Raw genomic sequence first — 25604 nt, 5'->3', positions numbered from 1 at the left:
TATCCCACTGTTGCTGCCATTTTTCCATTATCTTTTTCCACACTAAACTCTTCCCTTCTGATTTTGATAATTGAATTTTGACTTCAATATTTCCTTTTTTTGTTGCCTCTTTTGCCAGTCTGTCTACTCTCTCATTTCCCTGGATGCCCACATATGTGCTGGTACCCATAAATATGTAATGTTTTTCCCCTGTCTACTTATTCTTGATTTTGTAATTAAAATCTCATAAAGTAATTTCTGATGGTTGCTACTCACACCAGACGTTATGCTCAGAAGGGCAGAAACAGAATCACTACATATTACAAAGTTGTCCCATCCGGATTGTTCAGTCCATTCTAACTCTAGTAATATTGCATATAACTCGACTGTATACATACTTAAGCTGTCAGATGTTCATTTGTTTACTCCCACATTATGACTAAATATATATATACAACAGATCCTGTTGCCTCTGATTGTAAATCCATTGATCCATCTGTAAAAATCTGAATACTATCTTTGTACATATAGTCCATATATGTATAATATTCACTGACTATATCTGTACTCCTACTGCAGCCTTTTATTATTAACAGCTCTATGTCCACCTTTGTATTTTCCATTGTCCAGATTGGCTTGTTAGTCCACAACCAAAACTTTGCTTTTTCTTCCTCTCCTTCTCCCAACAATTCTGTAGTACCTTTTTTTGTTGGATGATGAAAGTGAAAGTGAAAGTGACGTGACATTCAGCCAAGTTTGGTGAGCCATACTCAGAATTGCCCCCAAACATATTCTTAAAGCTTGTGGATGCACAACATCCAATTCAGTTAATACAGATTTTGCTGCTGACCCATACACAATACAGGCGCACGCCTCTTCTTTCTTCTTCTGTTTTGGAGGTCTGGGAAACCAAAGTAAAACGCGAATTTGCGCCACCTTCTGGTCAGGAAGAAAGTTTAATAAAGTAATGATACTTGCATATTCTTTGTTAACTTAAACGTAATAATTTCCGCATATAATTTTGTTTGTCTTTATTCGTTTTGCTAATATCACTTAGAATGACATAATTCTCATCAGACCTTGTTGAGATAGCTGAAGTCCTCCTTTCATATGCAATACATTTTAGAAACTTTACTGTTTTGGGGTGTCCTCATTTGTCAAAATTGCCCTATTTTGTGCAAAAAAGTAATTTTCTCAGTTTCTACTATCATATCTATAAATCTATCACCCCCAAACGTCTTGGACTTGGTATAAACGTCTTATCTCACATTAATTTCCATTTTTATTTATAGTTTATTGTTAATCTCTTCATTCCCGCTTTACTTTTTAAAACCTTGATTTCATTTCTTGATTTCAATTTTGTGATGGTTTCAATGCGGTCTTTGGAGTGAGTCTCAGGTAAACTGCAAGTGAATTTAGTAAATGAGGATTAAAAAAAATAAAATAAAATTACCAGATGAACTAATAATTATTGTTTGGAGATTGCATTTAACAGACCACACATTACTTCTTTAAATAAAATACCATTTGTCAGAAAGTGTAGCTTACTAAAATTGCCTATATTTTAACTTTTTCTACATTTATCTCAAATAGCAAATGTACATCTAGAAAAATATATTTTAAAGACTGCTGGATCTAGAACATCTGATAAACATTTAAAGATGCATTTAATTTTTGGATGTTCAATTATCATCCAACTTAGTCTTCAATGTCAATTCAGCGGATTCTCTGATCTAGAAGTTCAATTCCTGTTTGAGGAACAGTTAATTATGTACACCGACAATAAGGCTACGTTCACACTGCAGGGCTTAATGCTCAATTTTTTTGCAAGGCCATTCACATTTCCAATTAAATTACTTCCGTTTCTGATGCACAGACTCAAACTATGCTTGATGACATCAGCAACCGGTCTGACAGATGTAAATGTTCTAGTAGCTGTGCGTGCAAACTGCCATCGTTAATCTTGCAGAGACGGCGAGCTTGAGCGGGGAGTTCTTTGAAGTGAGTGAGCAGGAGTACCGTAAAACTTCAAATAATAGCCCGGGCTTCTATTTACCCAAACCGCCGAACTGCACAGGCTTGTATTTGAGACCGGCGTCTATAAGAGACAGGCCTTTAATTTAGTGTTGAGATGTTCAAGCATGACAGCAGGAGGTTACCACATTATACTACGTTTTATTTATAATTCATTTTAATGTGTTTAACAAATCATTTAATGTAAGAAATGTCTTTGGCTATTGGCAGCATAAAAAAATATATAAAAAACGAAACGATGTGACAGCAATGGGCAGAACAATAGAAGTTACCGCTAAAATCCATTGAGCATATGAACTTGTTGCCCGAAACATATCAACAAGAAAGAATGATGGCTACCCTGTAAAACAACTGCAATCATGTGATAGAAAATTACTCTATTCATCACTATCATCATCCCCGCGATCCTCAATTACAAGTTCATTGGCGAATTCCTCCTCCACATCGCTCTCTCCTCTACTTCTCCCTCTCCAGCTTCCGCTAACTCTGCCTTGCTTGCACTAACAGCTCTCGCACAGTTGCGCACGGCTCTCCCTCTTTGAAACAATGGTGATCCTCACTTCCATCAGAAGCTACTGTCAGGCCACATACCTAAGGATAACATCCTTAAGTCAATGAAATATATTATCTCCTCTTTCTCCCTCGCGCGCACACACACGCGCGCGCAAGCATACCTTAAAGGAATTTTTCAGCCGCTCCGTATCCAGCTTTTCCCACGCTTTAAACAGACCAGGCCTCTATTTGAGACCGGCCTTTATTTACCCAAACCTCTCGTCACACCAGGCGTTTAAAAGAGACAGGCGTCTATTTGGGACTCGGCTATTATTTGAAGTTTTACGGTAAGTATTCTGATTAATTTTGTATAGTAGTTTAAAATGTAACGCCAGTACGCCATATTAAGTTAATTGCCTGCGAGCTTCTCCTGTCTGTATGGTAATTTCTCTACTGTGCGACAGAGTCGAGTGGTTATGACGCAATCGTTTCTACGGGGCGTTTCTAATGTAACATCGAAGGTAATGGAGCCCTTTATACATTGTTGTGTATCTATAGAAATAAATGGACAAATGGAGTCTTTAAATGCATCAGATGTAAAGTTATTCGCCGTCAAAGTGACACCAAAATGAACAGGAGGTCAATGGGATGCTAACGCAAGGGAAGTTCTGCTACAAGATGGCAGCACGCGGCCGACTTCAACATCCGGTCGACTTCCTTGCCGCCTGTGGGATACTGATGAGAGTGACTCTTCTCGTTCCCGCCTACTTCAACGCAGAATTATGAAGTTTGTAGGGTATCAATGACGTATGGGTCGGATCCATGTGGCCTGGCCGTTCAGACGGAGGTCACATTTCAAAAGATCGGATACATATCGGATTCAGGACCACATACCCAAGTGGCCTGGGTCACATTTGAAAAGATGGGATCCGTGTCGTTCGGACCGTCATGAAAAGATCAGATGCAAGTCGCATAGGGGCAAAAAAATTGGAATTGGGTCGTTTCAGCGTGCAGCGTGAACGTAGCCTAATACTACAGGCACCTCATTCATTCAGTAATGTTTGGGGTGAAACAATTTATTAGGCATGAAGGGTTACAACATGAAAAACCCCAAGAGCAATTAAGATAGACTAACATATTATATCCAGGCAGACTCTGATGACTGATGGAAGAAAAAAAAAAAAAAAAAAAAAAATATTGGCCACACAACAAAATTCACACAGACCTTTAAACAGATTTATTTGAGGAAGCCAAAAATGCCCCAAGTACAACATTTTGGGGGGGGGGGGCAATCAAAGACCTTTTACAGTAGATAAACTGGCGTGTTCTCTGCATGCATGTCCACCGGTGTCTGGGACACTTCTGTCTGGAAGAACATTAAATCATGGAAGAGTTGTCAGCACACATTTGGTTTGAGACACAGACCAGGCTTCACTGCACAGAATTAGTCCCTTTTTTGAGGCATTCAAACATTACTTTTAGAGATAGTTGTTTTCCCAAGTATTATTCATCCATTTTGAAAAGCCATGCAATTAAAATGGTGCAATGGTCCAAATTCAGTTACTTTGACATTTCAAAAATTAAAGTGGGTGCGTGTTGGGGACCCAAGCGTCAACAGAACAAATACCTTAAGATGTAGGTGTACATATCCGTCCTCCACATATAGAGCTGCAGCACTTCTCATTTCTCGGACAGTCAAAGTCACTGACACACAACTCTTCACACGGTCCTCTTACTCCAGCCAAAGTCATTGGACACACTCCTGGCTTTTCTGCTACACAAACACAAGGAAACCAGATCACAGAATGACTAATGCATCTCTGAAATTGTGACTGCAGTTACATCTGCTCAAATGCACGTTCTTATTCTTTAGCTTGGGTTAAACTAATTTTTGTTGTAACAGCAGCTATGCTAATGAGGTCTCTATTTGGTTCTATGTTTTGCCACGGGGTTTTGCCACGGGGTTTACATCGTATAATAATTGCACTCAATAGTGTTCATCGTCTGTTTGACTACATCTTGTATTCATTCTTCTGAAAATCTTTTTCTGTAAAATTATTAGTATCATAAGTGCTATACAAATAAAATGGAACTGAAATGGGGAAAATCTGACCAATGCATCAGTAAAGCTTACCTTTAGGTAGAGCCGTACACTGATGTCCAGATCCATTGCTGCAGCATTTCTCATCGTTCGGACAGTCACCATCATGAGAACACAACTCAGCGCAAACACCTTTTATTATGGGAGTTGTTTTTGGACACACTCCTGGTTTTTCTGTTACAAACATGTGACAAACCTTATCACTTAACTCCTCGCTGCATTTGGAGACGAAAAAAAAAAAAAAAAAAAAAAACACACAACCTCCCATATTAAAAATATGACTACATCTTGTATTCATTCTTCTGAAAAATCTTTTTCTGTAAAATTATTAGTATCATAAGTGCTATACAAATAAAATGGAACTGAAATGGGGAAAATCTGACCAATGCATCAGTAAAGCATACCTTTATATGGAGCCATACACTGTCGTCCACATCCATTGCTGCAGCATTTCTGATCATTCGGACAGTTACTATCTAGGGAACACGACGTGACACACAGTCCTACTCCAAGGGTTTTGCTTGGACACACTCCTGGCTTTGCTGTAACGCAAACATAAAAATCTCACCTCGCTGCACTTAAAAATAAGTAAATAGACCCACAAGGAGAGACAACCCAGGTGAATAGGGTTTTAAAAAAAATGTTTTCTGAAATGCTACATTGAAGTATGCAGGTTTCATCCAATTAAATATGCATACTCTTCTAGACAAAAGTTACAGAGGGGATTTGGATCTGGATCACTCCATAACAGCTTGGAGAAAAAAAAAAAAAAAAAAACCCACCATGCAAATTGAGAACAAAACCCTCTGTAAAAAAAGGTTTTTTTTTTTTTTTTTTTTTTTTTTAAACACATACATACACACACACACACACACACACATATACATTTATATATATATACATACACATACATACATATATATTATATATAAATATAAAAATACAGGTACCTTTATATGGACTCCTACACTGACGTCCACATCCATAACTGCAGCATTTCTGATCATTAGGACAGTCACCGTCATTGAAACAGTAGTTATCCCTCACAACACAAATTCCTATTACATTGTTCCTTGGACAAACTCCTGGCTTCTCTGTTACACACACACAAAATATTTCACCCTGATTTCCCCATTGCATAATCAAATCACAACAATAATATACGTCAAGGGAACATCTCAACCACTGATCTAGAACTCCAAATTATAGAACCAAATTCCTATTGTGTTGTAACCTACACACACTCCTGGCTTTTCTGTTATACAAACACAGTTTCTTTACAATTGCTTGTGTAAGTTAATAGCACTTTTTGAATGAAAACAACTACAGTATACAGCTTGAGCCAATTATCATCCTTCAGCAGTTCTTTGCATTAAGCCCCTGTACAGCTTTTAAAGCGTTCTCAAACTCTTCTCAAAAATTAGGAAAAGGGTTAAAAACTAAATTATAAAAGTAGTGTAATACTAACATCAAGCTTTTTTGCACACCGTACCAACTATCATCTTGAAAACAAACATTTAAATGAATTTTCATGAAGTTTATCAGGTAAAGTGTATGTCTTTGTAGCATATTATTTCTTCGCGCGGTGTAAAGTTAAAAGACCAATTACTTGTGACACGTCCTTTGGCGTCTGTTGTGCTCAAGCACACAGAGAGACACAGCAAAACAGCAGTTAAAGAGCAGCACACCCGAGCGTTCATCTTCTCGACCGGTTATCTCAGTGAAAACGAGTTGATGGAGCAGAAATCCAAGGAGCTCTAATAACTCCAGCCCCGAGACTCTTGATTTGATCAGCCCCTGATCAGCACGGCTCAGGTGTGATGGATTAAGGGGTTTTTCGGATTGGATTGGTGTTGTGCCAAATTTTGACTCTGCTCATGACCTAATTTGTTGACATCGGTGCGGCCAGATTCATTTAAATTGATTAATGCCTCGAAAAGCTTCGTTCCTCCCAACACTAGTCTTCTCGACATCGGCGTTGGGTGATTAGTGACGAGCGCAGAGAATGAACAAAACAAAACAAAACCAAAGTCTCTTTAAATCAGTCAATTCATTCAATTCAAGCGGATTACAGGTAAAGGTAAATACAAAAAAATGCATTATGTTGCATGAATCGGTCATATTTAAATAGTGCTGTCATTCGGGATGCAGCTTGATTCAGTGTGGTCTGATTCAATGCATGTGCTAACACCTTACACAACCTTATCCTCTTGTTTAAAACTCTGGAAGAAAACACAAAAGATACAAAGAGAAATGTTTTAGTACAGGGGTGTCAAATTCAGCTCCTGCAGTGTTTTTCTCCAAGCCCAGTTAGACACACCTGAACCAGCTAATCGAGGTCTTCAGGATGACTAGACGTCCAGGTCTGGTGCAACTGGTTAGTGTTGGACTCTGGACTCTGACCCTTTAGTATCAGCGGGAGATGTTTAGACATCTGTTTTTCAAGATCTGCGCTAACTACAATCGAAAAGTTTTTTTTTTCTGAAAGTGGAACATGCTTTGCAGAAGTAATGGTGTTTTCAGGGTATGTATTTACTAGCTGAGAAGCAATGATTATGATGTCAGATGTGTTCAAGCATCATTTTTATTTTCCCCAAACATTTAAATTAGGGATCTGTTGTTCTACCAATGAAATATAGTTGAAATATCAATGTTGCTTCTGTACATCAGATGACAACTCATTGATGAGAGTTCAGTTAGTTGTATTTTTAGGGTTTCTGCAAAGTGATTCACTTCCTAAAATTAATTCAATGCAATTGGCATTTATGCATTAACATTGACTTAATATGTTATATTTTGAGCCACTTCTCAGAAGGATATAGAGATTGTATAGTCAAAAATAAAGCATAAAACTGAAGATCCCCATCGCCCGCCACAGGAATTGCACCACTGGAACCATGTTTGCTTGAATACTTGACAATCAATCATCAATAATTTCAATAATTTGATTTCCCAAACCAGCCTCCACAAGACCGACTCGATTCAACAGGATTATCTGATATAACAAATAACACGCTGAAGTTTAGAGAAACCATTCTACAACAAACTTTTTAATAAGCACAGTGGAAAATACTGCAGATACAAATTAAAAAGTCAAATAATTTAAAATAGTTATCAGATAGCAGTATATGGCTCATCTAAAAGTGTCCTAATCAAAATCACCACCATAAAAACTTTGATATTGGCCAAAAGTAAATGAAACCATTTTCAATTGATTTCAAAGGGGTCCACTCTGAAAAACCTGTTCTCAAACACACCTGAACAAGTTAACCAGGGTCTTCAAGATTAGGCCACTAGCCCACGGGCAGGTGAGTTTCAGGGTTAGAGTTGCGCCAGACCTCCTAGTTCTTTAAAAATGCTCTTTCGAAAAGTGCTATAAAACCCTCCTGATTCACCAATTCAGCACATTGTCCAGTGAGAGATCGCAGGTCGAGAAGATGAACGCTCGCGTGTGCTGCTCGTTGATCGCTGTTTTGTTGTGTCTCTCTGTGTGCTTGAGCACAACAGACGCCAAAAAACATGTCAGAGGTGAGATATTTTAGCTTCATTAAACTTTGTATGTTGGAGTAGTTTAAATAAAGCTTACATCTTAAGTCATACGTTCTAACTTGTTTATTTTTTCCATTGTAAAGATGAACTTTCTTTCTTTATTAACAGGAAAACGAAATGCTCGTTTGTCACCAGGTGTGTATGCCATCACTACTGAAGTCTTTTTGTGAAGTTTTCCAAATGTTTGGTACTTTGCAGTTTTAACAACTCGATTAAATTTAGCATGCATCTGTTTATAACGAAGTCATTAAGGAAGTTCTACCTTACAAGCCCCATATTCAAATAGTCTGATCACATGCATGTGTTTGCTACAAAATTGTTACTATATTTAGATTGTTTTTTCTTGTGTATGAAAATGTGGTTGTGATGGTATATTCTAATAAAAAGGGTGCTAAGTATCACTAAAAGTAGTTCATTGGCTTGTAATCGGGGAACCACTTTAAATGCACGATACATCACCTTCAATACCTCGTTTTCACTTTACTTGTACAATGACTGAACCACAGAGAAGCCCAGTAATGTTTAATGGTTTTTCTGTTGTGTGACTTTTTTTATCAGCAAAGCCAGGAGTGTGTCCTGATGACAAAGACATGATAGGAGTGTGTGTCGAGGACTGTTTTGGTGATCGCGAATGTCCAGATGATGAGAAATGCTGCAGCAATGGATGTGGACATCAGTGTATGCCTCCATATATAGGTATTTATATTATATTAATGTGTGGTTATTTCTTTGTTTTGCATTTATGTGATATAGTGGAGCCAAAACTGAGAAACTCTGAGAAGGTTCCACAGCATTCCTGGACACTCATTATGTGGTTTATGAAGCATTTTTCGTTTAATGGTTCGATTACACAGAATTTACTCCTATTTCTGCGAGCTTCATGAATGAGTCCCATAGTCTTTTTAATGATGTCTGTGACATCACAAACACCTCCTAAGGTCGAGCCTCTTATTAGTTTTCATAGTCATTCAAACACTAGAACCACGTCTTGGCTTTCTCTCATCCTCCAAGACAGCACACCTTTCAGGAACTATACAGGGGTGTAATGGGGTCTTTGGGGTGGTTAAAGTGCTATAGCAGCACTGCCATACAGAACCACTGAAGAACCATTCTGCGCTTAACTGGTTCTTTATATGGTAACAGTGCTATATAGAACCTCAACCACCCCAAAGAACTGCTGAAGAAACTTTAGTGTTTGTTATGATTCTTTATTAACATTAAAATAGGGATGGACATGATTTATTCATATGCATTAGTAAACAACACCAGTAGTGGGGTAGGATTTTAGAGGTCTTTCAAAAGAAACACTGGGGGCATTTTTTATTTATTACAAAATCGCTAGTAACTTTTACAAATAATTGCAAAGAAACTGCAAGCAACACATTGAATTAATCTTAAAATTCTGATGGAGAAGGACAGTTTTTTTATTAATTTGACGATAATGGTTTTCCAGTTACAGTATGTTATTTTTATATGAGAAACGCCAGGAGTGTGTCCTGGAAACAATCTTAAAGATGACATATCAAGAGTGTGTGTCGGGATGTGTTCTCATGATGGTGACTGTCTGAATGATGAAAAAATGCTGCCGCAATAGATCTAGATATTAGTGTATGCCTCCTTATAAAATATTTATATTGTTATAATGGTGTTAACCAAAAGAGCTTTTACCTTAATTTTTCATATGCAGCGAGGCATTCAGTGATCTGGTTTCTCTATCATGTGTTTGTGTAGTAGTAAAGCCAGGATTCTGTCCAGAAACTGTTGGATTTGGACCGTGTGTTGAGAAGTGTTCTGGTGACGGTAGCTGTCCAAACAACCAGAAATGCTGCAGCAATGGATGTGGACATCAGTGTATGGCTCCATATAGAGGTATTTATTCCATATTAACATGTGGTCTTTTTTTTTTTTTTTTTTTTTTTTTTTTTAAGATATATAGTGCGGTGGTTTGTGATGAGGCTTCTCTCATGTTTGTGTAACAGAAAAGCAGGAGTGTGTCCAAGTGAATATCTTGCACGTAGTCAGCTTTCAGATATTAGTTTTACATGCATTCTAAATCATAAAGATCTTAAAGGCATTTTCTAAATGTCCATTTCACAATAGGAAATGTCCAATTGTAGATGAGCAAACACTCTAAAAAAAAAAAACCTGTCTTGCAGATAAAAATGCAGATGTCAAATAGGATTTTATTCCTTCTTACAATTTAAACTGTAGCTGAAGTCTCTCAGTATCTGAACTGTCTTGCTGCGTCCCACCAGCCCCGTTCTCCTCCTCAGATTTAAGATGTGTTACTCCACTCTCAAATGTTTGCTATGGATATGAATTTACTACAAGGGTAAAAGCTGTTTTTAATCACGTGTGCTTTACTGAGATCAAAAAGTCTTGTGTGGGGCCCTGGAATATTTCCTTATAGTGGGGCCTTGGGGACAAAAAGGTTTAGAACCAGGTTTTCTTCAGCAATACACTGTATTTTAATGTCTTATTTACCATTTCCCCAACTAAACTAGGAACATTTCAGGAACTATACAGGCGTTTAATGTGGTCTTTGGGGTGGTTAAAGAGCCACACAGATGGGAAATCAAAAATTACCTGTATTACAGTGTATGATGTAGCTGTCCATCAGTGTAAACAATGTGCAAAGTAATTAAAACAAAAAGTACACGATATATAAAGTTATTGGCTTCTAAAGTAAGGAGTCGACTCTGAATCGCTGAAACGAGTCGTTATAGATTTTAAATCTTTTGCCCATCTCTATGTACGTCATTAGGAGCACTTTGCATAATAATCTCTTCCTACCGTCTTGGGAGAAACTAAATCTGACCAGCCCCACCCCCCACACAGACGCTCTGTTTGGTGTGATAGCATCATGTCGAGGAGACAGTGTGTTTTTAATTATAAAGGCAAGTTTGTTTTTATTTTCACTGGCAAAGAATGAAGATCAGAAGAACCAATGGCTAAAATTCAGTTTTACCACAATACCAGAGCAGTACAACAAATCCCTTCTGTTGTGTTCACAACATTTCACTGATGACTGCTTTTCTAATCTCGGTGAGTACAAGGCGGGATTTTCAAAGCGTTTGGCCATAAAAGAGGGTTCATGAACGCGCTATTCAGATTCAAACTGAAACACGCGGCTTGAATACACCCACACAGAAGAAAAAGCAGCGAGACTGTTCAAGTTTTTTATTTTACTGTTTGTAACCATTTGGGGATCTCTGAGAATTAAAGGAAATTTTAAAATGATATTTTGACAAAATGACAATGTTTTTTTTAACCTTGGATGGACTTAAACCTAATGTACAGGACTTATAAACCGTGATAGGAAGCTTAGAATTTTCATCTTACTGGCTCTTTAAGGTGCTATAGCAGCACTGCCATAAAGAACCACTGAAGAACCATTCTGCGCTTAACTGGTTCTTTATATGGTAACAGTGCTATATAGAACCTCAACCACCCCAAAGAACTGCTGAAGAAACTTTAGTGTTTGTTATGATTCTTTATTAACATTAAAATAGGGATGGACATGATTTATTCATATGCATTAGTAAACAACACCAGTAGTGGGGTAGGATTTTAGAGGTCTTTCAAAAGAAACACTGGGGGCATTTTTTATTTATTACAAAATCGCTAGTAACTTTTACAAATAATTGCAAAGAAACTGCAAGCAACACATTGAATTAATCCTAAAATTCTGATGGAGAAGGACAGTTTTTTTATTAATTTGACGATAATGGTTTTCCAGTTACAGTATGTTATTTTTATATGAGAAACGCCAGGAGTGTGTCCTGGAAACAATCTTAAAGATGACATATCAAGAGTGTGTGTCGGGATGTGTTCTCATGATGGTGACTGTATGAATGATGAGAAATGCTGCCGCAATAGATCTAGATATTAGTGTATGCCTCCTTATAAAAATATTTATATTGTTATAATGGTGTTAACCAAAAGAGCTTTTACCTTAATTTTTCATATGCAGCGAGGCATTCAGTGATCTGGTTTCTCTATCATGTGTTTGTGTAGTAGTAAAGCCAGGATTCTGTCCAGAAACTGTTGGATTTGGACCGTGTGTTGAGAAGTGTTCTGGTGACGGTAGCTGTCCAAACAACCAGAAATGCTGCAGCAATGGATGTGGACATCAGTGTATGGCTCCATATAGAGGTATTTATTCCATATTAACATGTGGTCTTTTTTTTTTTTTTTTTTTTTTTTTTTTTTTTTAAGATATATAGTGCGGTGGTTTGTGATGAGGCTTCTCTCATGTTTGTGTAACAGAAAAGCAGGAGTGTGTCCAAGTGAATATCTTGCACGTAGTCAGCTTTCAGATATTAGTTTTACATGCATTCTAAATCATAAAGATCTTAAAGGCATTTTCTAAATGTCCATTTCACAATAGGAAATGTCCAATTGTAGATGAGCAAACACTCTAAAAAAAAAAAACCTGTCTTGCAGATAAAAATGCAGATGTCAAATAGGATTTTATTCCTTCTTACAATTTAAACTGTAGCTGAAGTCTCTCAGTATCTGAACTGTCTTGCTGCGTCCCACCAGCCCCGTTCTCCTCCTCAGATTTAAGATGTGTTACTCCACTCTCAAATGTTTGCTATGGATATGAATTTACTACAAGGGTAAAAGCTGTTTTTAATCACGTGTGCTTTACTGAGATCAAAAAGTCTTGTGTGGGGCCCTGGAATATTTCCTTATAGTGGGGCCTTGGGGACAAAAAGCTTTAGAACCAGGTTTTCTTCAGCAATACACTGTATTTTAATGTCTTATTTACCATTTGCCCAACTGAACTAGGAACATTTCAGGAACATTTCAGGAACTATACAGGCGTTTAATGGGGTCTTTGGGGTGGTTAAAGAGCCACACAGATGGGAAATAAAAAATTACCTGTATTACAGTGTATGATGTAGCTGTCCATCAGTGTAAACAATGTGCAAATAATTAAACCAAAAAGTACACGATTTATAAAGTTATTGGCTTCTAAAGTAAGGAGTCGACTCTGAATCGCTGAAACGAGTCGTTATAGATTTTAAATCTTTTGCCCATCTCTATGTACGTCACTAGGAACACTTTGCATAATAATCTCCGCCTACCGTCTTGGGAGAAACGAACTCTGACCTGCCCCACCCCCCACACAGACGCTCTGTTTGGTGTGATAGCATCATGTCGAGGAGACAGTGTGTTTTTAATTGTAAAGGCAAGTTTGTTTTATTTTCACTGCCAAAGAATGAAGATCAGAAGAACCAATGGCTAAAATTCATTTTTACCACAATAACAGAGCAGTACAACAAATCCTTGTTGTGTTCACAACATTTCACTGATGACTGCTTTTCTAATCTCGGTGAGTACAAGGCGGGATTTTCAAAGCGTTTGGCCATAAAAGAGGGTTCATTACCAACTTTATTTAGACCAACAAGCATCTCCGAATCACAACGTGAAGTATGATTATAAAGTTATGTGTTTGTTTTCTCCCGAGCGTCTTATCAGTATGTGTGCTGTCTGCAGCCTTCGTCTGTGCTGATCTTCATTTACAAACACGTCATTAAAATGAAGTGTAACAACTGCTGCTAACAAATATTCTGTGATAAAGTAATCCATATGAAAACAACGCGATGTCCGTTTTTCATGTCTCCCTTCATTATATCTAATGTGACCACGCCCCCGCGCTGAACGCGCTATTCAGATTCAAACTGAAGCGCGCGGCTTGAATACACCCACACAGAAGAAAAAGCAGCGAGACTGTTCAAGTTTTTTATTTTACTGTATGCTTCGCGTTGAGAGGAATAAGACATAATCCATCCACAAAAAGATGCTAACGCATTGTTCACCATGAAGTTGTGTGCGGAACAACCAATCAAAACTGACTATGTTAGTTGACCAATCAGAACACAGTATGCTACCGAAAGGTGGGGTTTAAGGAAACTGAATCTTTTGAACAGCTTCGCGCCAACCATTTGGGGATCTCTGAGAATTAAAGGAAATTTTAAAATGATATTTTGACAAAATGACAATGTTTTTTAACCTTGGATGGATTTAAACCTAATGTACAGGACTTATAAACAGTGATAGGAAGCTTAGAATTTTCATCTTACTGGCTCTTTAAGGTGCTATAGCAGCACTTAACGGGTTCTTTATATGGTAACAGTGCTATATAGAACCTCAACCACCCCAAAGAACCACTGAAGAAACTTTAGTGTTATAATTCTTTATTAACATATATTAAAATATTAACCAGTGTCCATGTTTGTATTATCATTACTATGCATTAGTACACAACACCAGTATTGGAGTAGAGTTATTTATATTATATTAAAGTGAGACTGCTGGCAAAAACTTTTTTTTTTTTCTTCCCCAGACTAATGGAAAGCAAACATCCAAAATGCAACTTTAAATGTTTCTGTTATAGCACTTTATTTCTGTCTGTAGACTTCTATTACAGTACGTGTCTTTTGAAGGCTGTTTTCTCAATATTACTTTCAAAATTAGTGCATGATAAATTGCATATTTCAACGGAACATTTCAGTAATTTTTTTATACATATATTTTTTTTTACCGTAATCAATCAACTGTTAGTTTGGTGAAAATATTTTTTTCTTTTGATACCCCATTCATCTGGGGTGTATGTGGGTCTATTTATTTATTTTTCAAGTACAGTGAGGTGTGTGAGGTTTCTGTCATGTGTTTGTGTAACAGAAAGGCCAGGAATGTGTCCAATGACTTTTGCCGGAGAAGAAGGACCATGTGACGAGTTGTGTGTCAGTGACTTTGACTGTCCGACAAATCAGAAGTGCTGCAGCTCTATATGTGGAGGACGTATATGTACACCTGCATCTTAAGGTATTTGTTCTGTTGATGCTTGGGTCCCCAACACACACAAACATTGAGTATTTTATCATTTGAAATGTCAAAGTAACTGAATTTGGCTTATTACACCATTTTAATTGCATGGCTTTTCATCGCTGATCTCTAAAAGTAAAGTTTGTGTTGCGTGCGTTGAGTGTTTTGTTATGTGTTTGAATGCCTCTAAATGAATGGACTAATTCTGTGCAGTGAAGCCTGGTCTATATCTCAAACCAAATGTGTGTTGATAACTCTTCCATGATTTAATGTTCTTCCAGACAGAAGTGACCCAGACACCGGTGGACATGCATGCAGAGAACATGACAATTTAACAATTGGGGAAAGTCTTTGTACTTAAGGTCTTTTTGTCTTCATCAAATAAATCTCAGTTTAAATGTCTGTGTGTGTGCGCATTTGTTAAATTCTAACGTTTATTTTTTTTTTTGTGTGTGTTGGTTATATATATATATATATATATATATATATATATATATATATATATTATTTTTTGCCTACTGACTCGATACAATTGTTACATGATTATATCATAATTGTTTGGGGTTTTTTCATGTTGTAACTATTAATGCCTAATATATAGTATTTCACCACAAACATTAAGAGAATGAATGAGATTTCTGGGTCTGTAGTATTATTGTCTGTGAAAATAATTAACTGTTCCTCAAAAATGGGAATTGATCTTCCAGAATCCACTGAATTGATACACTGAAGACTAAGTTAGATGATAATTAAACGTCCAAATCAAATGTTTATCACATGTTCTAGATCCAGCAATTGAAACAATCACAAGATGAAATCAAGGTTTTAAAAGTAAAGCAGAAATTAAGAGATTATTAACAATAATATAAATAAAAAAGGAAATTTAAGTGTTATAAGGGGGTTTATAACAAGTCCAGGACATTTGGGGGTGATTAGATATGATGTTATAGATATGACATCATAGATAATTTGCACAAAATAGTGTAATTGTGACAAATGAGGACACCCAGAAACGGTAAAGTTTCTAAAATGTATTGCATACGAAAGCAAGACTTTAGCTATCTTAACAATTAGGTCTGAGGAGAATTATATCATTCTAAGTGATATTAGCAAAATGGATTAAGACAAACAAGTTTATATGAGGAAATGATTACATGTTAATAAAGAATATAGAAGTATCATTACTTTAAACCCGCCCTTTACACGCCTCTCAGGAACAACGTCATGCAACCCCATCATTTCACCAACGAAGAGAAGTTATCAGAAAACTACTAAGAAATAAGTCACTGGAACTAGCGCAATCACAAAACAAACATGATAAAAGCGGTCGTTTGTTTGCACGCATTGTTTTTTTAGTTTTTTTTTTTTTTTTACATCCGAAAGCATCAATGTTTTAGTATAATACATGATACATTGATCATAATGAATTCATTTATCAGTATTTAAAATTAGTCACATGGCACTGGCACACACTAGCACACCCACTTTTGGCCCGACAGTGGAAACGCGGCTAATGGCTTAAGCATGCCATGACAACTTCAATGCCAACAGAAACGTAACTGAATCAAAATTTAACGAACTATGAGAAATTATCATATTATTATTGTGGAATGGATGTATTACTTACAATTTAAAATGGCATTAATGGCAATTAAACAAATTCATGGCATTTATCATGTTTAATATAGTACATGCATATTTATCAAATAGCACAAGCAGAGCTAGTAGACCATTTATCTATCTATTTATCCCTGCCATTACAGCACACAACCACACGCAATTTGGTGTTTGTTAGGGCAGTGCGAATACAACAGCATTTTCTAAATTATGCAGTCAAACATGTCAGCCTGAAATGCTGTGAATCCATTAAGATATTTTTTAAATCCTCATATGCTGTTTTTAGCACTAAAACCATTACCTTTTTTAGAGGCTTAACTTAGCAATGGCTAGATGTAGCCAGTGACCTAAACATTGCTGACGAGTCCAGTTTTTAATTAACTGTCACTCACGTTTTTGAAGATAGACTTGAATGTGCATGATACCAACCTCAATTTTTATAATTCATGACTGAAAACATTTTGTAACATGATTTTGATGTGCCATTTACATGGTAATGCAATGTCTGATTTTAAAATGGGTTTTACAGGATGAATTTTGAGATTTTATGTTTTCAAGTGATATATAATTTCTGATGATTTCTAAAATGTGATAGAGAAAAAGGCAACGAGGAAGTCTTTTTTTTTAAACAAAGGTCAAAGATCATTTTGTAATGTAGATTTCTGAGGGTGCACTCTTGTCATAAATTCATCTATAACTTTTCCTACATAGTTTTTAACAATATATATTTGGGAGTCTTAGACCTTTCCAACGATATATAGTTTGTCAAGATAAGATTAGATTTGATTGTAATATAGTATAGTCAACGTTGGCGTCCTGTATACGGGACGGGGTGACATTAAACAGGTTAAGAAAGAAGCCTTGATGATGTCTGGATATCATCTTGATTGCAGAACCCACTCCTCACTGGTGTTATGAATTATGAGGCTCTTATGTGGCTCGGATGTCCGGCTTGACCATAGCTCGGAGGTAATGGCAAAAAATCTCATGTTCCTTTGAGTTTTTTTTTTCTTCTGTTGAACATAAAAGATATTTTGAAGAATGTGGGTAACCAAACAGATGCTGGTCCATGGTGACTTCCATACTTTTTCCTTCTGTCAAGTCAATGTGGACCAGCTACTGTCTGGTTACCCACATTCTTCAAAATATCTTCTTTTGTGTTCATCACAAAAAAGAAATTAATATAGGTTTGTAGGACAGTGCAGAGGCATTTTGAGGGGCAATAGCCCAAACCAAAAAATAAATTATTGGAATTATCCAGTTGTTCAAATATACAATTAAAAGAGAAGATAGCACACTCTGTAATCTTGGCCTCTGTAAACTTTTACTGTCATGTGACCATGTATTTTTGGCACCATGCATTATTTCTGCCAGACAGTGAAAAGGAGAAACACTGGGGGAATGGAAGGCTGTAGCCAGGGTTTGAAAATGTGCGTGGTCTGGGTGCTATAATAACCCACTCGTTATATACACTGACCTGAAATATTTCAGTTGGTGTGCAATGAATCTAAAATATATGAAAGTTTAATTTTTATCATTACATTATGGAAAATAATGAACTTTTTCACAATATGCAAATCTTTTTAGAAGGACCTGTATATATGTAATCAATGCCAGCTTGAAGTTACAACTAATCAGGTATTTTTTTAACTGTGTACCTTTCTTTAAAAAGACTTCTCAATGTGCAATGCACGCCGTCTGTGGGACTGTGAGCACTCTTAGGCGGCGTGTATTATTTGCAATGTATGGGCTTAGTAATCTACAAATATATGCAATCCCATCTCTTGACAACCTATATCGCTCATATAGGTAGCTGTCATTAAAAGCCAATGGGTCTGACCTGTCTCTGAAAGTTATTTCTCTTTGAAATGCCCTCCGCAAAACTATAGCTCCCTCATCCACCACCTCATCTATGAAAGGACACGCCATGGTTAAGTTTGGAAACGAGTTCAGCTCCATATTTATATACTTCTAATTAATTAATTACCAAACTCACCAATTAAACACACAGGTTTTGAACATTTCTTAGTGTATTTATACCTTATAATTTCTTACATTTATTAGTAAAATACATTTCCTTATTTATTTATGTATTTAAAAAAAAATATTTATAGTGGTTATAGTGCCACTTTTAGGCCACGTGTGGGCCAAGTCTGTTTGCTCTGTGGGAAGTGAGTGTGTTTATGTTACACCCTGATAAAGGGGGAAAATAGAAATTAATAAATGAAGACACGAACTCGTGCTGTTGTCTCTGCGTCAGTCTGTATTGGCTTTGTGATGTCTCTTTTATCAACAGATATTACTTATAAGTAACAGAACTTTGAATAAATGAATACATCTGTACACTAAATCACATCAATATGTGTCTGAAGCCAATAATACAAATACATCACTTCTTCTATAACATTCATAATGTAACACCCTTCCGTCAATGTCCTCTTGCAACTGCAAAATGAGTTATTTCCTCGTGATGACAATACAGTTCTTTTGTGTTTAACATCAATTTGTTCTTCAGTTACATTTTCAACTTTTCATGAGAGAGATAACCATTCAGAGTCCCATTCTTGAAGAAACACTATTTCAACAGTGTATTATAAAGCATTGAACTCATTATAATATACACAAAAAACATGAACTTCATTACACATAACTTTCAGTTGACATTGTACAACTATACTCTTCTGTTCCACTTAAACAACTGTGACACATCTCATTTAGTTTTCTCCACCCTAATGTTTAGCATATTTAGCATGCCGATTAGCATAGGTAACATTACAGTCTTTGTTTGCATCAAACACCATGCTTTCGCATATATTCACAGACATATCCAGTCTCATGACTACTATATCAGTTTAACTCATGATGAAAATACATTGTTATGTATTTCATACCTGATAAAGGGGGAAAATAGAAATTAATAAATGAAGACACGAACTCGTGCTGTTGTCTCTGCGTCAGTCTGTATTGGCTGTGACGCACAGCACACATTGCATCAGCCACAACCTGCAACCTTAGATCTCTCCCTAGTGGACACTCCAAAAGTACACTTAAATCATATATTGATTTTAACCTGTTTTTCCTTCTCTTTTTTACAATCGAATCACATTGATTCCATCATTTGTATGATCATTTTGATCTTTACTCTTTTTAACCTCTACACACTCCCCCTCAAAATTTAGATGTCGTCCCGACATCTTGTAAATGCAGTTCCTTTCCCTTCAACATGAGCTATTCTGCTCTCACTATATCAGTGTTTTCTTATCCTGCATTATGCCACAGTCTATATTTGATATCCGTACATAAGATATGGGTAGGGATTATAAAATGGCACTGAACTTGGCCATGGTGGAAGCGCTTGCTGTCCAAGGTAAGAGATATTCTGATACTGCTGAACTTCACCACTACATCTTGTATTATAGCAGGTAGGGTTTCCGAGGTGGTCATAAGTGAACAGGCGAGGGGCTCGTCTTTCTCTCTGTGGTCTTGGATGTCTCCCATCTACTGTAGAATCATTGCATGGCTCAAGTGATACTGTGTGCTCAACGTCAATCTGTTCCTCTACATGGTGCCCTGCAACTAATTGGTCCTCTACTTGAATCAGCTCTTCATCACCGTCTTCACCTGGGCATTCTTCACGTGAAAGCTCAACAGTGTCCACTCTCTCTCCTAACTCCTCACCATCCTTGGTCTGCCCGACCAGTCCACTTGTCTCCCTTTCTAACTCATTAGGATCTCCCTCACTCCCTTCTCCATAGTATTGCTGCTGGTTTGGTGAGTAATAAAAACAGAACTCGTCCTCATCCTCTTCTTCATCTTCATTAAGTTTTACAATATATTTTCTCTTTTGCTTTGTCATCTTTTCGGTTAAATAAGCAGCTGTGTCAGATTGCCCTTCCATTGGCAGGAGATCACATGACAGCAAGAGGTTACGATGCAGGATCCTAGACCTTCCTTTTCCTACCTCTGGCTTCACTTCATAAATTGGGAGATCTTCTTTCATTTGCCTCACAACCGTATGGATTGTCTCCTCCCAGTGGTTGCGAAATTTGCCCGTGCCTCCTCTTGGTGTCAAGTTTCTAACAAGTACACGGTCGCCCGGATATAAGGTTGTACTTCTCAATTTTCTATCGTAGTTTTTTTTACTTCGCACTGCAGCTTTTCCCGCATTCTCTCTGGCTATTTTGTGTGCTTCCTGCATCTGTTCTCTCCATCTCTGCAGGTATTCCTGGTGGCCCACTGTTCCAGTGCTTTCTTCCAACCCCAAAAGTAGATCCACTGGTAGTCTGGGATGCCGGCCATATAGAAGATAAAAAGGTGAGAATCCTGTTACCTCACATTTGGTGCTATTATATGCAAATATCAGTTTATTCAGGGATTCCTTCCAGTTCGTCTTCTGCTTGTCTGTCAGGGTTTTGAGCATTTGAAGCAAGGTCCTGTTGAATCGTTCCATCTGACCATTCCCTTGTGGGTGGTACGGTGTTGTTCTGGAACTAAGGACACCACAATTCTTTGTCAGCTGGGCTAGAAGCTGGTTTTCAAATTCACCACCTTGATCGTGGTGAATTCGTCTAGGGAATCCAAATCGCAGAGCATAGTCATTAAACAGGCGATCAGCTACTGTTTTAGCAGACTTTGATGTTGTGGGATATGCCTGCGCAAACCGTGTAAAATGGTCAACTATGACTAATATGTATTCGTATCCCCCCTTGCATTATTTAAATGCAGGAAGTCAACAGAAACAAGCTCAAAAGGCTGCGTTGTAATGATATTAATGAGAGGTGCCCTTGTCTCCCTACAAGGCTTCTTTTGCTTCAAACAATGACAGCTTTTTGCAACATAATGTTCAATCTCTTGTTGCATATGGGGCCAAAAGAAACGGTCTCTGATCAGCGATGTCGTGCGATCAACTCCTTGGTGACCCATCTCATTGTGCAACTTCTTCATTACCACTGCCTTGTATCTTTCAGGTAGGACCAGCTGGTGCCTATTAGCAGTCTTCCGCTTTAGGATGCCATTCTCATCCAAGTGAAGCTTCTCCCATTCACGAAGAAGACATCGGCTCTGAGGGGTAAGGGACTTCATTTGTTTGGGGCAAGGTCTCGTATCTGTTAATTTATATTTTATTACAGGCCCGATGTGTGGGTCCTCCCTTTGACTCTGTTGTATTTCCGCCACAAGAAGAGGTTCACTGTCACTCATGTCATGTGAATATGGAGGCGAGTGAGATACTATCCAAGGTGAGGTATCTTCCTGGACTTCTACAGCTTGTGCAGTGGCTGCAATGCAGTCTGATGACATTTCCTCCGTACATTGTTCTATCATCCCTTCAATGTCTAGAGGCAATCTTGATAAACTGTCAGCATCTGCATTCTCTCGGCCAGGGCGGTACTTTATTGAAAAGTGGAAGTCGGCTAACTCTGCTACCCACCTACAGCCAGTGGCATTGAGTTTTGCGCTGGATAGTACATACGTGAGAGGGTTATTATCGCTAAAGACTGTGAATGTAGGTGCGTAGTATAAATAGTCTCTAAATTTCTCCGTTATTGACCACTTGAGGGCGAGAAACTCTAATTTACCCGAATGGAGGTGGTAATTTCGTTCAACGGCTGTAAGGGTCCGAGATCCATATGCTATTACACGGAGCTTACCCCCCTGCTTTTGGTACAATACTGCCCCCAGGCCTTGGTTTGAGGCGTCTGTATGAAGAATAAAAGGCAGTGAAAAGTCTGGAAATCCAAGGATAGGTGGTTCGACCAGATGGTTTATCAGTTTTTCCAAGATCTCTTGGTGCTCTTCCTTCCAAACTATTGGTTGGTTTGAAGGCACTCCTCTATTCTTCACTTTACTTTGTCTGGAATTTTGGCAAGTGTTTTCCACTCCTGGGGTGCTCTTGAGTAAATCATACAGTGGTCCAGCAATCTTTGAAAAATCCTTAATATATTGTCGGTAGTAACTTAAGAGGCCCATCACAGTTCGCAGCTGCCCGACAGTACTTGGTCTCTTTTCCTTCCAAGCTCCCACAGCCTCTGTGTCAGCTGGATCCACTTTGCTACCTTCAGCCGATACAATTCTTCCAAGATAACGGATTTCCCTCTTGAACATTCCACATTTGCTCGGCTTCAATTTTATTCCATACTGTCTAAGCTGCTGCAATACCTCCTGCACATGGTGGACATGGTCTTCAAAGGACTTGCTGTATACTAAGATATCATCAAGGTATGGCACACATATACGGTCTCTCAAACTCTCCAAGCATTCCTCCATACACCTCTGAAAGGCAGCGGGAGCATTCATCAAGCCAAAAGGGATTCGTATCCACTCATACAACCCCCACGGGGTTACAAAAGCAGTCAGGGGCCTACTCTCCTTTGCCATAAAGCCCTGATGATATGCTTTGCCCTGATCTAACAGTGAAAACCATGAATTCCCACCCAGGTTGTCAAGGATATCTTGGACTCTGGGAATTGGCTGACGATCAGGATTGGCCTTCTTATTCAGCTCCCTGTAATCCACACAAAGACGGAGGCTTCCATCCCTTTTCCTAACACAGACAACAGGTGATGCATAAGATGATGTTGATTTTGATATCCAACCCTGAGCAATAAGGTCATGAAGGTAATCTTTTACTTCCCTATAGAGTGGTTTCGGCACAGAGATGTATGAACGTGCAACAGGAACTGTGTCTTTAAGGGATATTTTCAGAGTTAGATTTTCTATGCACCCGATGTCATCATCTGACTTTGAGAATGACGCACATTCCTTTCGTAACATCTTACGTACTACTTCCTGTTCAGGCTGACTCAGATGACCCAAATCGACTGGAGGGTCCCAGGTATCACTGGCAAACTCAGCGCTGCTTGTTTGGATGGGATTCACTGAAGCAGGTATGGACTGAATTGACTGATAGAATGACATGGACGGATAAACAGCTTGTACCCTATGTGCTGCTCCTATTAATGTTTTTCCACACAGGACAATGTCATGGTCTGTAGGATTCCGAGCATCAAGTATGATGTAGGGGGGAACCCCCTTCTTAACCTTTAAAAGTGTCTCCTGGAACTCTAGCCCTTCCGCCCATTTGGGATCAAGATCAGGTTCAAACATCAAAGTAGTGTCCTCCTTCAATGGGTTCATCTTTATTCGGCACTCAACCTGCAAAGAAGTACGCTTAGGAATTAATATTTTTTCTCTGGGAGTTCTCACCACATACTCATGTGACTTTTCAGCCTTTAGAAGTGCTATAAAAGCTTGAATGTGATTTATCTCTAATCTTGGGAGTGTCACATTCACTAATCTCTTTAACTGTTCATCACATGCTGAGTCTGCACTTTCGCCTGTATTGTCTGTCACTATGAACTCAATGGCATTGTAACCAATGATGGGATGGGAGAGATGTTTCCCCTTTGTTACCAGCATGGGAATGACAGGATCTACTCGGTCATTGTTTCCTCTTAGCAGCTGAAATGTGACTTCTATCCACCCAACATAAGGAATACCTTGTCCGTTTGCTGCTACTATTTGAAGTGTGTCCGGTGCATCAATTATTTCTGAAAGAAGCCTTAACCTCACATCAGGTAACATTTCATTTTTCCACCACTCATCGATGATACAAACTTGAGATCCAGTATCCCACAATGCTGTTGTTTTAACTCCCTGGATATAACAGTCAACGAGACACTGTTTTCCCACAAAAGTGGCCATGCTCAGTGATTTGTTTGAATTTGTTCTCATTGTGGCACTTAATTCTTTGACATCTTTATGCCCTTTCTGCTGGCAGTCTTTCTTGTGTCTACTCCAGTGACGAGCCTGACATAACTTGGAGCAATAGAAAGCTTTGCGACAAGATGTGCATACTCGTAAATTGTGGTCACCTCCCTTCATCCCACACCCCCAGCATTGTTGATGGGACTCTAATATCTGGCAGGTTACTCCCTGTCCCGTGGAAGTAACCCTCTCTAGTTTAAATAAGCATCCCTGGATGAGTTTCCTGCCCTTGCTCTACAGCCTGCAAAGAAATGCTCACTGCTTCCACATCTATAGCAGTGGGTGCAATAACTTTCAGTGTCACTCTGCTGACAGTTGAAGCATCTTCTTCGTTGACTTCTTGTCTGGGTGGAAAGACGGTGTGGTGCAAATCCTTGCTGGAACTGAGCTGTTCTCCCTCTCTGCCCTGTATTGTAATTGGGCCAGTACCCTGGGAATGGGCATTCCGGGTGAGCAGCTGGGCCATAATTTCGGAAACCTGGCGAGGACAAACCCTGTTCCACAGCTGTCTGGGGTAATTGAATCGACTCTCTAATCTGTGACACTTCAGCGCTGAGGTTTTTTAATAGTGCCATGTCTGATTTTATTTCTCTGAGTTCATTTAGCAAATCAGGGTTATGCTTATTTTTATTTTCCTGAAGCAATGTTTTCCCTTTCTTTTCTGCAGGTGCTGGGATATCATTGCATTCGGCCGAATGCACCACGACTGGACGATGCTGGACTGCAGCTTTCTTTTTGTTTTGTCTCTCTGTTTCAGTCATACATGCAATGTTTAATTTCTCTAACAACAGCTCGTCACTCACATCTGTTTGTTGCAAGTATGGCTTCAGATCCCCTCTGATATAGTCATTTTGCAGACCAGTAAGAACTGTATGCAGAAACATATTTTGCACCAGAATGGGATCATATTTGAGACTAGACTCTGCTTCCTGTGATGCAAATAAAATCTTCTGCCTAAGATCTAAAATACGAATTAAAAAGTTCTGGGGTGTCTCCTTACTGTCTTGGACTTCTGACATCAGCTGCTTGTACAGCTCTGTGGCTCCCCTTTCCTGGTAATGTGAGCGAAGGATCCTTCTCAGGTTAGGCAGTGTTAAGTTTGCTTTGCCCTCTAGATAACTGCGTAGCTGCATGCCAGGGACGATGGCTTTAATTACTGCATGGACTATTTCATGTTCCGGGACATTCTTATTTTTCCCGTTCTCGATTTGATGGGCCAAGCTGGAAAAAC

General features: G+C 38.4%; 2 protein-coding genes across 11 annotated transcripts in view; one reads left to right on the top strand and one right to left on the bottom strand.

Moving 5' to 3' along the window:
- Positions 1 to 3719: 3719 nt before the first annotated feature.
- On the bottom strand, positions 3720 to 6676 carry LOC113077916 (perlwapin-like). 3 transcript variants are annotated; one of them, XM_026250186.1, is made up of 6 exons: positions 6216 to 6676; positions 5557 to 5700; positions 5011 to 5148; positions 4640 to 4780; positions 4133 to 4279; positions 3720 to 3867 (listed from the first exon to the last, which is right to left on the bottom strand). In XM_026250186.1, the coding sequence occupies exons 1-5, from the start codon at positions 6304 to 6306 to the stop codon at positions 4134 to 4136; spliced, it is 660 nt and encodes a 219-aa protein (XP_026105971.1). In that variant the 5' UTR covers positions 6307 to 6676; the 3' UTR covers positions 3720 to 3867; position 4133. The 3 variants fall into 3 exon arrangements, with proteins under 3 accessions (XP_026105971.1, XP_026105973.1, XP_026105970.1); XM_026250188.1 differs by having other exon boundaries at positions 3720 to 3871; positions 4133 to 4276; XM_026250185.1 differs by having other exon boundaries at positions 3720 to 3871; positions 6216 to 6675.
- Positions 6677 to 7847: 1171 nt separating this feature from the next.
- Positions 7848 to 25604, top strand: part of LOC113077911 (WAP four-disulfide core domain protein 3) — a 44616-nt gene continuing 26859 nt past the window's right edge. For 2 of the 8 annotated variants that reach the window (XR_003281406.1, XM_026250176.1), the window contains exons 1-6: positions 7853 to 7914; positions 8010 to 8134; positions 8264 to 8290; positions 8714 to 8851; positions 9887 to 10024; positions 12173 to 12310. Coding sequence is in view for 5 of the 8 variants with exons in the window: in XM_026250176.1 (XP_026105961.1) it covers positions 8044 to 8134; positions 8264 to 8290; positions 8714 to 8851; positions 9887 to 10024; positions 12173 to 12310 (532 nt within the window). In the remaining 3 variants the exon portion in view is untranslated. Of the gene's footprint in view, positions 7915 to 8009; positions 8135 to 8263; positions 8291 to 8713; positions 8852 to 9886; positions 10025 to 12172; positions 12311 to 25604 lie in introns of all 8 variants that reach the window. The other 6 variants (XR_003281405.1, XR_003281404.1, XM_026250178.1 and 3 more) reach the window with 5 other exon arrangements.

This window comes from Carassius auratus, unplaced genomic scaffold (genome assembly GCF_003368295.1).
Source record: "Carassius auratus strain Wakin unplaced genomic scaffold, ASM336829v1 scaf_tig00023534, whole genome shotgun sequence".
In the NCBI taxonomy this organism is placed as follows: domain Eukaryota; kingdom Metazoa; phylum Chordata; class Actinopteri; order Cypriniformes; family Cyprinidae; genus Carassius; species Carassius auratus.
This window is presented reverse-complemented; position numbering and strand designations above follow the sequence as displayed.